At 27.1% G+C, this 15,148-nt stretch overlaps 6 protein-coding genes across 11 annotated transcripts; 3 read left to right on the forward strand and 3 right to left on the reverse strand.

Annotated features, from left to right (window-relative positions):
• Positions 1-1,727: 1,727 nt before the first annotated feature.
• Positions 1,728-5,717, reverse strand: LOC117215845 (ras-related protein Rab-39B). Of its 3 annotated transcripts, none has more exons than XM_033462347.1 (4): positions 5,493-5,507; positions 4,477-4,918; positions 3,836-3,945; positions 1,728-3,727 (listed from the first exon to the last, which is right to left on the reverse strand). In XM_033462347.1, the coding sequence occupies exons 2-4, from the start codon at positions 4,582-4,584 to the stop codon at positions 3,289-3,291; spliced, it is 657 nt and encodes a 218-aa protein (XP_033318238.1). In that variant the 5' UTR covers positions 4,585-4,918; positions 5,493-5,507; the 3' UTR covers positions 1,728-3,288. The 3 variants fall into 3 exon arrangements, with proteins under 3 accessions (XP_033318238.1, XP_033318236.1, XP_033318237.1); XM_033462345.1 differs by lacking the exon at positions 5,493-5,507 and adding an exon at positions 4,993-5,124; XM_033462346.1 differs by lacking the exon at positions 5,493-5,507 and adding an exon at positions 5,590-5,717 and having other exon boundaries at positions 2,354-3,727.
• On the forward strand, positions 5,197-7,445 carry LOC117215843 (adenylyltransferase and sulfurtransferase MOCS3). Its single transcript, XM_033462339.1, has 6 exons — positions 5,197-5,353; positions 5,633-5,814; positions 6,006-6,219; positions 6,349-6,647; positions 6,727-7,194; positions 7,267-7,445. The coding sequence occupies exons 1-6, from the start codon at positions 5,349-5,351 to the stop codon at positions 7,416-7,418; spliced, it is 1,320 nt and encodes a 439-aa protein (XP_033318230.1). The 5' UTR covers positions 5,197-5,348; the 3' UTR covers positions 7,419-7,445.
• Positions 7,439-9,983, reverse strand: LOC117215844 (probable galactose-1-phosphate uridylyltransferase). Of its 4 annotated transcripts, XM_033462344.1 has the most exons (8): positions 9,693-9,981; positions 9,318-9,452; positions 9,034-9,093; positions 8,786-8,955; positions 8,498-8,703; positions 8,201-8,429; positions 7,913-8,129; positions 7,439-7,832 (listed from the first exon to the last, which is right to left on the reverse strand). In XM_033462344.1, exons 4-8 carry the CDS (start codon positions 8,891-8,893, stop codon positions 7,585-7,587), a joined length of 1,008 nt encoding a protein of 335 aa, XP_033318235.1. In that variant the 5' UTR covers positions 8,894-8,955; positions 9,034-9,093; positions 9,318-9,452; positions 9,693-9,981; the 3' UTR covers positions 7,439-7,584. The 4 variants fall into 4 exon arrangements, with proteins under 4 accessions (XP_033318235.1, XP_033318232.1, XP_033318233.1 ...); XM_033462341.1 differs by lacking the exon at positions 9,318-9,452 and having other exon boundaries at positions 9,693-9,983; XM_033462342.1 differs by having other exon boundaries at positions 8,786-9,093.
• Positions 9,984-10,489: 506 nt separating this feature from the next.
• On the forward strand, positions 10,490-11,887 carry LOC117215841 (proteasome subunit alpha type-6-like). Its single transcript, XM_033462337.1, has 5 exons — positions 10,490-10,650; positions 10,817-10,911; positions 11,074-11,155; positions 11,281-11,710; positions 11,783-11,887. The coding sequence occupies exons 1-5, from the start codon at positions 10,575-10,577 to the stop codon at positions 11,838-11,840; spliced, it is 741 nt and encodes a 246-aa protein (XP_033318228.1). The 5' UTR covers positions 10,490-10,574; the 3' UTR covers positions 11,841-11,887.
• Positions 11,888-11,976: 89 nt separating this feature from the next.
• Positions 11,977-12,823, reverse strand: LOC117215842 (probable small nuclear ribonucleoprotein Sm D2). Its single transcript, XM_033462338.1, has 3 exons — positions 12,672-12,823; positions 12,239-12,494; positions 11,977-12,162 (listed from the first exon to the last, which is right to left on the reverse strand). Coding segments are annotated over exons 1-3 (363 nt in total). The 5' UTR covers positions 12,674-12,823; the 3' UTR covers positions 11,977-12,057.
• Positions 12,824-12,909: 86 nt separating this feature from the next.
• Positions 12,910-15,114, forward strand: LOC117215839 (rRNA-processing protein UTP23 homolog). The gene is made up of 3 exons (XM_033462336.1): positions 12,910-13,190; positions 13,341-13,573; positions 13,657-15,114. Exons 1-3 carry the CDS (start codon positions 13,071-13,073, stop codon positions 14,087-14,089), a joined length of 786 nt encoding a protein of 261 aa, XP_033318227.1. The 5' UTR covers positions 12,910-13,070; the 3' UTR covers positions 14,090-15,114.
• The last annotated feature ends 34 nt before the right edge of the window (positions 15,115-15,148 follow it).

Consider the following 15,148-nt stretch of genomic DNA (forward strand, 5'->3'; position numbering starts at 1 on the left):
TACAATATGACGTAATGTAATATAAGGTAATACAATATAACTGAGATGTAGAATGTGAAAGCTATCAACTGAAAACGCGGCGGTTCGTTCAACAGTTTGTTTACTTCCTTGACTAGCGACTTTTTCAGAACTCTCGACAACTGCTGTGTTGATCCACTTGCTTCCCTTTGTCACCTTTCGATATCCCCACTATACATGTGTTCGTATCCGTCTGCGATTACGGTAACGTACGCCATCTGCCCAGTATTTGAAGTTAGAGCAAAACGTAACACAATATAACGTAATACATTATAACGTATTATAATATAACGTAATCCCATATAACATAATACATTATAACATGATACTATATAGCGTAATACATTACAACTTAACACATTATAACGTAATAGATTATAACGTAATATAATATAACGTAATATAAAATAACGTAATATAGTATAACGTAGTAGTATATAACGTAATACATTGTGACGTAATCCATTATATTTTAATATTATATAACATAATACTATATATCGCAATACATTATAACATGCTAATATACAACGTAATACTGTATAACGTAATACCATAATACGTAATAACGTATAGTATTACATAATACATTATTACGTAATACTATATAACGTAATATAATATAATGAAGTATAATATAAAGTAATTCTATATAACATAATATAATGTAACGTAATACAGTATAACGTAGTACAATATAACGTAATACTACGTAACGTAATTCAATATAACGTGCTATAATATAACGTAATACTATATTATTTTGTCAAATAAAACGAATAAGATATTTCTTAACAACGACCAATATTCTTTAATTGTTATTATTTAATTATGAGAATATTATATAAACTATTCTTTCTCAGTTTGCTTTTTTACAAATTTAGTTTTATTCTGTTTAGCTAATGTTTCATAATTACGTGAAAATGTAACTGTAACAATGATATTTTGTAATATTTTTCTTGTATTCAGACAATTTTACATTTCAGAGATATAAATTATTCAGTTTACAAAAATCTGTATAATTTAAGCATATTGGCAAGAAAGTATTAACTTGTATATACTGTATATATGTTATATATTGTACATTAAATATGAAATTATATCTCATCAACAGTTTGATTACTCCATCTGTTACAGCCTATAAAAATAACCAGTTACACAAAACACACACCATATTTTATATATATCTAAAATTATGAATATGATAATATGTAATTTTAGTAGAAGTATCTTTGTAATTAATTTATTCTAAAAAAAAGCAAAAATATTAATTTATTGAGCTAAATAAATAGAAATTATCTAGAATATGGTGGCAGAACATAATTTTGTGAATTCTATCACAAAAGAAATGTCAATAATTAATACTCGCATTACATTATCAAAAAAGGATATATAATTCTATAATTGTTTATTTTCCAACATGATTATATGTATATAAATGTGTAGTGCACTAAGATGTATATATTGAATTGTCAAATTAGACATAAAATAAATTTTATGAGAAAACAATTTTTACAAAATAGACATTATAATATATGTATATATATGTCTGTGTCCGTTTTTCACATATTATGTATAATTATAGTTTTATATAGTCACATGTTAAAATAATATAACATAGATTTATTATAATTCATGTCCTCAATATGATATTAATTTCTATTTACAAAAAAATATTTTAAAACAGAAACGAACACATAACAAATTTAGATTTTTTATAGATGAAAAAGTCTATTTGTCAATTAGGATATTACAACGTTGTACGTTCATTACATACATACATCACTTATTGACAAAAAGATATGTCCTATAGCTATACAAATATAATGATAAGTTATATGTTACTGTTTCGCGTTTTTCTTTCTTTTTCCTAATAGCTATTACTCATTTCGTCTTATGCCACAGTTAATAAGTACAAAACTTCATACATAAATTCTATCCATGCTGCATTTACTTACACTATTTATACAAATACAGATTTTACTGCACTTTATCATTTGATACGTATTCTATATATCTGTTACATTGTACAGATATAAATACATCTCTGCTTAATTCGTGTTGTATTGAAAAATGCAAATCACATAAATAATATTTTTTTGAATAAAATTTATTTGACTAATTTATTTCTGTCTTAAGAATGTATGTATGTATATGCAAGTGTTTATGTTCTTAACTTATATCTTGAAAGTCAGAAATTTATTTTCTTTTAAGAGATTGACATGATAAAATGTAAAATGTACCATCTAATAAAAAATGGTTGTATTAAAAATATTATATTAGATTATATAAATTTTTCATATCATATTTAAACTGACATGTTTATATCTTATGATAAAAATATGATAAAGCAGATGTTTATTAATTCGTAGCAACTTATACAAATTGTGGTGCACTATCTATTATTCTATAACAAGATCTTGTAATATTTTGACATAATTATATAATATAATATTTACAGAATAAGTTTATGATGTTTTAAAATTAGAGCACATACAGATCGCTTCTTATATATTGTTTCATAAATTAAGATATAAGTACTGATATATTAACTTGTTTGGCTTTAATTAAATATGAACAGTACAAATATATATATATGTATGTATTTTGGCTCTTCATATATATGTGACATTATCACAAACTGTGTCATTAAAAACAAAAAATAACTTCTGTATGTAAAACGCGTGATCTACAAACATTTGCATTTTTATTTCGAAAACTTTTCTTTAATTTATATAATATTCACTATAATACTCTATTATTACAATATTTAAAAGATGATTTTGATAAAGAAGCACATTCGTTATTTTCTTTCATCATTAACAAAATCATTAATTTATGACAAAATTCATAAAAATGCTATAGCTACATTTATACTATGAACATGAACTTTCTTTACATTGAGATATTTTGTTCCTTAAATAAGATAAGAAACAGTTCTAGTTCAATGTCTGTGTACTTCAATGACATATAATCATTCGTTTATACAAGCTATGTACAAAAATGTCTAATCAAGATTTATACACATTTTAAATTTGTTGTAAATCTTTCTTCTAAAACGAGAATGCAGTGGAATGTAATTATTAAAGAATAGAATTTTTTTTCATGTTTGTCAAATAAAATTGATATGGAAATTTGAATGTATTCTTTCGGTCTTTCTCTCTCTTAATATACATGTCTCAAGATTTAGAAAAACTTAAGAAACATGAATTTTTATAGTGCCACTGCATTCTGAACATTGTTTGCTTTTATAACAAATTAAATTTTAACTTAACAACAAGAGGATTTTGCAGGTTCTGCTTCGACTAGATTAAAATCTAAACCACCAGGCCTAGCAAATCCAGTTTTTATTCCATCCCAACCATCTTCTACCTTATATTCACCAGTCTGTATTCTATTATAAACTTCCTGTGTAACTGTTCGAAATGCTTCTTCAACATTAACTCCAGTCTTTGCGCTGGTTTCAATGTGATGTACTCCATGTTGATCAGCAAAAGCTCTTGCTTCTTCTTTTGAAACTTCTCGCCTACTTCCATTGGTAACTAAATCTAATTTACAACCTACCAATGCAAATACAGGGCGATGTGGCTCAATATGTCTACGAGCTTCCATCATCCACTGAGGAATATGTTCAAAACTTGCTCTATTACAGACATCATACACAAGCAGGGCACCAACAGAGTTTCTATAGTATGATTTTGTAATTGACCTAAGATAAACAATACATTTCATTATTTTACTTGTATCAATGACATATCATATCTTGTTTTTAATATATTCGTAATTACTAAAAACATATAATACAAATATAACACACCTAAATCTTTCTTGGCCAGCTGTATCCCATAACTGTAATTTTATTCTTGTTCCATCCTTTACTTCAATTAATCTAGCAAAAAAATCTACTCCTACTGTTGGATCTGAAAGCTAATCAAATAAAATACGTTATATACTTCCTATAATAATATCAGATATAAACTCATTGAATTGTAAAAGAATTATAATTTTTGATTTACTAAAAAACATACTCTATATAAAAGTCAATGACAGATTCAAGATAAAAGATAAAAATGTATCTCAATCAAAGATACCGTTTTGTTTATTATTGTTCATTAACCTACTAATTGTACAATGTATATAATAATTATAATTGGACATTAAAACTAATTCATTTGCGTGACAAAAATTCTTCAAACATATTTAATATCATAGCATTTTTATGCTGTCCTGAATTCTTTATTTAAAAAATAGCAATCAACTACATAAATATTATTAGATCAGCAAAATTGGAAATACTCCAACGACATAAAATCTATTTCAACTTCGATTTCAACATCAATTACAGTATAACTTATTTGATATTATGAAAAATGACAAAAGAACAAAACATGACAGATTTGATTAAAATCAACATTTTTATCAACATTGTTGACAATAACGGTTAGAGTCGCTGCGTACCTCTGCGAACTTCCCATCAGTAAAATATTTCAGCAACGAACTTTTTCCGACTGTACTGTCACCGATAAGTATCAGGCGAAATTGATAGTCAAAAATTGGTTCCACCATCTTGACGTATGTATATATTACGATTAAAGTTCTTCACAAGCAATACTCCAGTTGTCACTTATAAAGTCATGATTTTCTTGTATGCACTTGTCAAGAGTGAGAACCTTGCTGACCGTGACATTAATCATCAACTTCCTACCTTTGCCCAAGACTGTACTGCACTTATTGCGCACGACACTGTGCAAATAAACACGTAGATCTCGTAAGGATCTTTGAAACCAAGCACATCGTAATTTTCAACGAACTAGCTGTTTTTAGCAGTTCCAAATTTCACTGCTTCTTTCTTCTTTAATTCTTTGAGACACTCACAGAACCACGCGGTCATAGTAGCCACCTAAAATACACATTTCACGGGTTTAACTAGAAAGCTTGAAAGACATAATAATTTAATTTATAAATATTGCTTACACATATTTATAGTTTACTTAATACAAATCTGTATACAATCAATGAACACCAAAAAAATTAAAAGAAAGTATTGACTTCTTTTCTTTACTAGTTAAGTAAAATGGACAAAAGAATATTATTCTAAACTCTAAAAGTAAGTATTCGAAAATATTCTCTATTTTTGTTACACTACTTGAAACGATAAATTCTTCATTTTATCTATCACGTTGAAAGGATTAAAGGTTAATTAAGAGATTAGTCGAGCATTTTTGCGTATATTAAATATGTAAAGCATAGTGCCATTTGCATCTTAAACGTAGAACAGGGCACAGAATGTGTAATATATATCTGTTCAAGTAGATGCGTGTATACTGATTATGAAGTAATAAAAAAAGTGATAGTATTCGAAATTAATAATAAAATAATAAAGATTAGAATAATAATCTTCACTCGTCTTTGTTTAAGTTTTATCTATAACGAATTGTTTCTTATGTAGGATTTGCTACTTATGTAATAACAACCTTCTAACCAGTAATTTTGTGAATAAGTTTTAGTACGTATAACCTAACTACGTGATTTTCTGTAATAAAAAATTTTGAATTTAATTTTACTCTTAACCTTTTATAGTGGAACAGTAAATCATTTTTAAATTTTTTTCTAGAAAAATGAACGAAAAGAAATTGATTGATGAAATTGTTGAATTGCGTGAGTTGTTACGCACGAAGGAAACTCAACTAGCTGCCTTAAGGCGCGAGAAACAAATCTTACAAGATTACGGTTTGAATAACGAAGAAATATTACGATATAGTAGGCAAATATTTTTGCCAGAAATTGCTATTAAAGGTGTATTCTATTTACAAAATTTTAAAATGTATTATATATATTAAATTAAAATCATATGAATTTCATATAACAAAAATCTGTTATTCTTTAGTATTTAATATTTTCTCTTCTATATGTATTCTTAATTTGGTATATAAATAATAATAAAGTCTTTATTTTCAATTCTAACATTTTTCATTATATAATCACAGGTCAAGTAAAATTAAAGAATAGCGCAATATTGATCGTAGGGGCAGGTGGACTTGGATGCCCAGCTGCGCTATATTTAGCATCTGCTGGTGTTGGACAAATTGGTATAATTGATTATGATGATGTAGAGATTAACAATCTTCATAGACAATTATTATATGCAGAAACAAGTATTGGAACACCAAAAGTAAATACTGCTGCAGAAAGTCTTAATCGGTATTTGTATATCAATATAATATGCATAGATTTTTACAAGTATATGTATTAAATGTTTATTTGATGGTAAAATTCATGATATAAAATATCCCTACTTTTATAATCTAAACTAAATATTCCTAATTTTAGCTTAAACAGTGACATTAAAGTTACTCCATATAAAATTCAACTAGATAGCAGTAATGCTCTGGACATAATAAAGTCTTACGATGTAGTGGTAGATGCTACTGATAATGTAGCTACACGTTATTTATTGAATGATGCGTGTGTTCTAAGTAATAAACCTTTAGTATCTGGATCAGCATTAAAATTTGAAGGTCATTTATCTGTATTTAATTACAATGGACCTTGCTACAGATGTATATTTCCTAAACCTCCTCCTCCAGAAACAGTAACAAACTGTGGAGATGGTGGTGTTTTTGGCCCAGGTATTATTTTTTAATTAATTTATTTAATTTATTCAGTATTTTTAATTCGAAAAATATTTATTACTTAATTTAACTGCAGCTGTTGGTACTATTGGCGTCTTACAAGCATTAGAAGCGCTGAAGATAGTACTCGATCTTCCGCATGTACTATCCGGTCAACTTCTATTATTTGATGGACTGGAAACGAAGTTTCGTAAGATCAACCTGCGTGCTAAAAATATAAACTGTGCCGTTTGTGGCGAACATCCAACTCTGCACAAATTAATTGATTATGAACAATTTTGTGGTGCAAAAGCAAATGATAAAGATCCGAAATTAAATTTATTAAGAACGGAAGAAAGAATAAGCGTGGAAGAATATAACACAACATTGAAATTAGGCACGAAAGCTCATATTTTAATTGACGTACGTTCAGCCGAAGAATTTGACATCTGTCATTTAAAGAACTCTATAAATATACCATTATGTGATATTAATAACAACGAAACAGTAACATTAATAAGAAGTAGAATACAGGAAATACAAAAACAACATGATAATGCTAGTTGTAAGTATATTTTGCTTAATATGTTATGTTGAAGTTGTAAATATATAATAAATATGTGTGCATTTGTTCTAGTATATGTTATGTGCAGAAGAGGGAATGATTCGCAAAAGGCTGTAAAAAGTCTTCAGAAAATATTTCAGGGAAGTAATCTAGAAATAAAAGATGTAATTGGTGGCATTCATGCTTGGAGCAAGAAAATTGATTGTACATTTCCTATATATTAATTGTATAAAATTGTATGTAATTGATTACTTTCATGTTTATTGATTTTTACTACTAAAATTAATATGTGTATAATTACATGATGTTCGACATTACATTTTTATAAATATATATACGTGAATAACACGTACATTTATAAAAATATATAATTATATAAAGTGAATTAATTCATTTAGAATACTCTTCTATCTCAGAACTAGTTAAACTGGTTTCTGGATACTTGTAATGGGAATCTGATAAATTTCGTAATTTCTCTGCTGCTTGTTCTGGCGTTAAGTCTCTTTGTGCTTGTGCAAGAAGTTCATAGCCAACCATATGTTTCTTTACAGTTGCTGAACGTAATAGTGGAGGTAAATAAATTCCGTGGAAAGTCCAATAAGGATAATCTTGTTTTACATATGGTCCAGTTGGGGCTCCTTCAAACAGAATCAATTAAATATCGTGATTAGTTACATGACCTTTTTTAATGAACATATCCAATAATATTTAACCATACCATGCCAACCCATAGAATAAGGGAAAGAGCAATGGAATAAGTTATCATATTTTGTACACAGTATTTTCATAGTAGCTGCTAATGATTCTTGTTGACTTTCTGATAAATCTTGCATTCTAGATACTTGTTTCTTAGGCAATACCATAGTTTCATATGGCCATACTGCCCAAAATGGTACTAAAACTACCCAATCTCGGTTTTCTGATACAATGCGCTCCTACAACATAAAATATACAAATTAAAAAATCTGAAGATCTAAATCTAAATTCTCTTAATATGGTACTTTACTTTTTTGAAAAGTTCTTTTTGTACATAATCTATAAGAAGTGGTTTTTTATTACGATTATAATAATCGCTGAGGTATCTATCCTTTATTTTAGCTTCATTTGGTAAGAAAGAGCTAGCCCAAATTTGACAGTGAGGATGAGAATTGCTACAACCCATTACAGCACCACGATTTTCAAAAATTTGTACCCAAGTCCATTTCTCTCCCAATTCAAGCATTTCAAAAATCCAGCTAAATCATAACGACATTTATTACATAAAATATTACAATACTACAAACTAAATGTATTACCAACATACCGTTTAACCACTTCTTTAATTTCTGAAATTTTCATAAGTGCTATTGTTACATTTGATTTGGGATGGAAACACATCACTTTACAAGTACCTCTGGCAGCATCCATTTGGAATAATTCATCTTCAGATTTTGATGGATTAGGAACTGATTCCAATAATGCAGGAAAGTCATTGACAAATGAATATGTATTTTCATATATTGGAGTTACCTGGAAAACAAAAACATTTAGTATCAGAAAAGTTGTGCAATTCTGGTTTTAAAGTTAAAGGATAGTTATTTAAATGCATTACCTGTCCACTAGCTCTGACGTTGCCCGGACAAAGTGGATTATCAGGGTCATAATCTGGAAGATCTTCTTCTATATTTGTTTCAATTTGTCCCCCCCAGGGTCGTTTCATTCGATGTGGTGACACTAGTACCCATTCTCCCTTTAAGGGATTATATCGAATATGTTGATGTTCTATAAAATATTGATCTAATAGATGATACATAGAACTTGAATTTGATATAATTTCTTCATAAGAACAAAAATTCTAACCAGTAGGATCAAATTGTGTTTTTAAAGCTTCTGTGCCATTTTTCAGGCTGTTCTTATCACCTGAAAATTAATATTATGTCTTCATGTATATACACAAAAAATTTGGATAAGATTATGTATATATTACATTAATGTATTAAATTAATTTTTACAGCAAATTAATTTGTTTGACAAAATTACAATTAGTTTACTGCATTAAAGTATATTATTCAATATAAACATTTAAAAATATCATATAAAAGTATTTTGCTTCATTACTATATACATATACACGCATTACTTACACTTTTGGAATGCTACGAATAGTAATACAAATTTTAATCGTCATGTGGATTTCGTTTTAATCAGAACTATAAATAATGCACAATAGACTCACGCGGGTTTTGTTTTGATTTCGATCATACAGAATGTACAATAAACTGTAAAAATTATTATTAGTTTCACATGCCACTACACATTTATAATATAAAAAAAATAAAACAAAATTTGTGGAAGGTCATATGACCGACGCTTATGTTCTAAAATTTATTTACTTGAAAAAAACCTTACGCGATTAATAATGTGTACCTTTTATAAATAATACAACGACTACCTTTATCTTTTACAGATATTTGTTGTACTAAGTGATTAATTTTTCATTTAATATAAAATATTTTTACCTGTTGATGCAGACATTTGTACTTTGGTATCTACTTTTGGTATCGCAAGTGTCGCTTAAGTGCTACTAGCGTACTGGAAAATTTTTAATGACAGCAGTAATTTAAGATATACGTGTCATTGTTTTCATAGACAAGATATTTGTGTAACTATACCAAGTACAGTAATTTATGATAACATTTACATTGCTTACGAAATCTAATGTTCAATGTGTACACATATCGATGTGTATCACGTATTACTACGTATTAGATGGTTGGTGTAAAATCAGATTCGATCTCGATCAGAACAAGCTTAAGATGTTAAAAGATATCGCAAGCGTTATTTATAGGAAAACGAATAAACAAATATATGTATGTGCATTGCCAATAAAGAAAATACGGTTTAAATTGTTTCATTTTTTGACATAGGAATGCTAATATGTTTCGTAGTTAATTATACTAAAAAATCTGCTACTACGTATATTTCTCAAAAGAGAAATATTCATAATAAAATATATTACTTTTGAAATCAAATTTTAAAATTTATATCTTTTTAAATTCTAACTGTTAATACTAAACAATTATCTTTTTTAATTATAATTTAATCTTTAAATAAAATTCAGATTTTTATACAGAATAATAAAGAGCATAATTTTATATTAAAAAATATATTAAAATTGTAAGGATAAGTAATAAACAATTTTACAAATTTCTTAGAAAGTCAGATCTTTATATTTGATTTTAAGTCTACTTTTCTAAATGAATATAAGAATATGTAAAAATTGTTCCGGTAAAAATTTCTGTCGTTTAATGTAAATTACCTTAATACTCGCCTTGCATGATTTGACGTTTCGAATAGTTGCCTGCAACTTTTAAACGCGACCATTAACATTATTTGCGAATATGGCGCGCGGTAGTAGTGCTGGTTTTGATAGACATATTACAATCTTTTCACCCGAAGGGCGGCTTTACCAAGTAGGTAAGATTTGTGAAAATATTTTACATTAAGACATAAACAGTTTTTCAATTTTTGTTGCTGTCTTTCGAAGTACTAACTCTTATACGAATTTTCTAAGCGGGAACCATGACATGGCGTGATTAGCAATTTTCAACCTTTTTAAGTAAAAGTATGGAATATTTTGCAGAATATGCGTTTAAAGCGATAAATCAAGGTGGTTTGACATCTGTTGCTGTAAAAGGAGTGGACACAGCTGTTTTTGCTACACAAAAGAAAGTGCCTGTAAGATAACCTCTATCACTATACTGTTATTACTAGTAGTTCTTTATAATATTATTCTCTTCTTTCTACAGTATATAGTATAGTATTTTAAAGTAACATTTAAAGATTTTTCTGCAAAGAATACAAATGAAACTTATTAAATTTAAGGATATTTGTTTATAGGATAAGCTGCTTGATGCTTCCAGTGTTACTCATATTTTTCAACTCACTGAGCATATCGGTTGCCTTGTGACAGGCATGATAGGTGAGTAAAGTTTTAAAGAAAATGATTATCCTAAAGATTTGTTATATAATTTTTCAATCATTATTATTTGAAATATCTAGATCTTTTTTGTACTAAAGATATATTGTTTTTGTTGTGCATTTTAGCCGATAGCAGATCTCAAGTTCAACGTGCAAGATATGAAGCAGCTCATTTTAAATACAAGTATGAATATGAAATTCCTGTGGATGCATTATGCAGACGTATTGCAGATATCAGTCAAGTATATACACAAAATGCAGAAATGCGGCCTCTTGGATGTTCTATGATGCTTATTTCATATGACAAAGAAAAAGGACCTTGTGTTTATAAGGCTGATCCTGCAGGATATTATTGTGGTTACAGAGCCATCTCTGTTGGTGCTAAACAAACTGAAGCTAATTCTTATCTGGAAAAAAAGTTAAAGAAGAAACAAAACTATGATCATGATGAAACAATACAGTTAGCAATTACTTGTTTATCTACTGTTTTATCAGTAGATTTTAAGCCAACAGAGATAGAAGTTGGGGTAGTATCAAAGGACAATCCCAAATTTCGGTAAATATTATTTCTACTTCATGTATAAAATTGTTGTAAATAAATAACGTATGAAATGTTTTTATGTTTCAGAACTTTAACAGAACAAGAAATTGATAAGCATCTTACTGCAATTGCTGAAAAAGATTAATGATTTTTTGTATAATTCATTACAAATAAATGTCATGACCTACTTAACACTGTTTCATTTTTATACTTAAAATATAAGAGAAAGTATATTATATTAAATTCAAGATATAATTGTTAACACGAATAAATTATACACATTTATAGTTTAAATTAAAAAATTTATTTCAAATTCATGTTTCTTATTTATAAGTTATAAAATAGTGAAGATATTGGTAAAATTATTTTCCTGATGCTGTTGCTAAAGGATTTCGTAGAACTAGAATTACAGAATCACCTCTCAAAAACATTTTTGAAATAAATCTATCCTTATTTACTGGTTTTGCCTAGATAAAAATAAAGCTTTCAGTATACTGTCAATCATAAGTTTTGCTTCAATACCACATAGTTATATTATATTACCTTTTTTTTTCCTTTACCAGTACGTGGAAGTTCAGTCCACATTTCTTTTACATTTTCTAAAACCATGTTACAATGTCTATCAAATGCTTTTACTCTTCCTAATAATTTTTTGTTATTTCTACAATTAATTAAAACTTGTGTATTATTTTTCACAGATTGAGTTAATACTGAAAGTGGTCCAGTGTTAAATTCTTCTTCCTCTCGTTTTGCTAATTCTTCAGGAGTCATTTCAGATTTTGGCTTAGTTAAAGAAGACCTAAAAATAAAAGTTGTTCTGTTAGAAAATTGCTAATAGGAATTCAAAGAGAAAAGTTATAACCTTCAGATAAAATTTACACAAAAAGATAGCATATAAATAGAAAAGTAAGGTTAAGCTTTGTGTAAATACAAAAATTACTGTTAAAACGATAAAAAATTTTGTATAAACATTTACATTTTGATGAATTTCTGTTACGAATGAAATCGATAATGCAAAATTTTTCTCAGGAATAGTACACAAAATATAAGTAATAACTATGTTTTCAAATCAACGAGCAAGACAACGTTCAGTTTACTTCTATTCACTTCCGATTCCGATCACCTCTGAAAGTAGGTTATGTTATATTGCATATTGAGTAATCTTTCTATATGTATATATATACACAATTTGTGTTTATGAAATACATTGAAAAAGCAAAGCTCTTTATTTAGTGGTTAAAATTTTTAGTATTTTTGTCGATTTAAAATAAAGGTTTACAATGTTTAATAATATTTTATCATATTATTTCGAAGATTAAATCTGTATGTGTATAAGATAAATGTGACACATTTTAAGGTTAGCTGGGAAAATAAGATGAAAACAAATCGACAGAAAAAAGCGAGAAAAAATTTAAGCTTTTTTATTAACAACTTCAAATTTAGATCTCCGTTTCAAGTTCTTATTGATGGCACATTTGCTTTGGCTGCGTTAGAGGTTTGCATTTAAATATATTATTTTATGTTACTGTAATTAAAGTTGATGTCTGCTTTCAGTATATAAAGAATAGAAAATGATATATATAATTACTTATAAATTAATGAAGACAAGTGACTTGAATCTGTAATAATTTTTAATTTTTTTTAGAATAAATTTAATATACAAGATCAATTATCAAAATATTTTCAATCTGAAGTAAAATTATTAACTACACCATGTATCATTTTGGAAACTGAAAAATTAAGTTCATTTTCAAAAGCAGTTAGTGGTGCTATGCAAATTGTTAAACAATATCCTATACATAAATGTGGACATGAAAAACATTCAATTAGTGGCACAAAATGTTTACTATCTATGGTTGGAAAAAATAATTCATTTAGGTATAATAAAAATTTCAATGGGTGGAAATTAAAATTAGTGATACTATACATATATGTATATATATCTGTTATGTTTTTTTCAGATATATTATAGCTACGCAAGACAGAGAACTTCAGGATTACTTGAGAAAAATTCCAGGTGTACCAATAATGTATTTGCATGGTAAAGCACCAACTTTGGAAGCACCTTCACAAGCTAGTCGTGAATATGCTGAAAATATTCGTAAAGAATTAGGGATGACTGAATGGGAGAAAGAAAATATTAAAGTACTAAAAGAAGTAGCTGGAGTAACTGATAAAACAGAAGTAAGACTAAAAAAGAAGAAAAAAGGGGGCCCAAATCCTCTCAGTTGTCTGAAGAAGAAGAAGAGTAAATCACAAACAGAAATTCCAAAAAATGTTAAAGAAAAAATATCTGGTAGAGTTAAGAAGAGAAAGAAAATGAAAATAGCAGCACATATCAAAGAAGCATTGATTGCAGAAGTAAAGAATACACAGTTAGGAAGCACAAAATAATTTGAAAAAGATACATAATGAAAAAAGGACACGTATACATAAAACTTGTATAAATTATTAAAATTTATGCAAATTCCCTTTTATTTATGATACAGTTATTTCTTTCAGCTTACAAAATTGCAGTAATTAGAGCTGTGTCGTAATGTATTTATATGAGTCCATTTATAAATATAAGTATACTTATTTTACTAGTAAAATTGTTACTTGTAAATACATGAAGTATCATACAACTATGTTATTTATGTTTGTGTAACAAAGAAAGAACACATTGGAAGATAGAACTGAAAAATCTCATATTGATGTACATTACAAAATTATTTCAACAATTTTTTTTTACAATATTGTATAGTAAAAGATGTCTAAGCATTCAACTTTATTGACTAATATATGTAATTATTCATTGTATTTTGAAATGTCCTATTCTTTATATTCCTTTATACTATTCAAGTAGTACTAATAATTACGCTTAAAGTAAGAAAAATAAGTAAATGGAATCACATCACTTTAAAGTAAGATATTATGATAAAGAAGATATAATACTCTATGAATACTCTAAATTAATAATACTCACTCTATACATATATTACATTCTCGTTCAAATATTTAATCATATAAGGAACACGACGTAAATTTTGAATTAGGAACTTCTATGCCTAGAAAACATGAAGGAAATATAAATGCATATAAATTGCACATTATTTACATTCATTTAACAATTATATAAACTGGAATACTGAAAATATACATTTTACGATATAGAGTAATACATAAATAAAAAATAAGTCTTGATTATATGCTCTTATACGTTAGAGAAATTACTAATTAATAAGGTGCATTAAAATTCTCCCACATACTAGTATAATATATTATAAAATTTGAGATACAATTTATTAATTTCAAAGTGTTTATTTTTTCATAGTAAGAAATATAGAATATCTTGGTTTGTTACATTACAGTTAGCAGCATATTAGATAAAAGAAAATATGAATGAGACAGATATAAAATAAAATAATATGGAATAGAAATACTTCAAAATACGTATAGTTTTAAACACAAAAT

This window comes from Bombus bifarius, unplaced genomic scaffold (assembly GCF_011952205.1).
Source record: "Bombus bifarius isolate JDL3187 unplaced genomic scaffold, Bbif_JDL3187 scf7180000009832, whole genome shotgun sequence".
Taxonomy (NCBI): domain Eukaryota; kingdom Metazoa; phylum Arthropoda; class Insecta; order Hymenoptera; family Apidae; genus Bombus; species Bombus bifarius.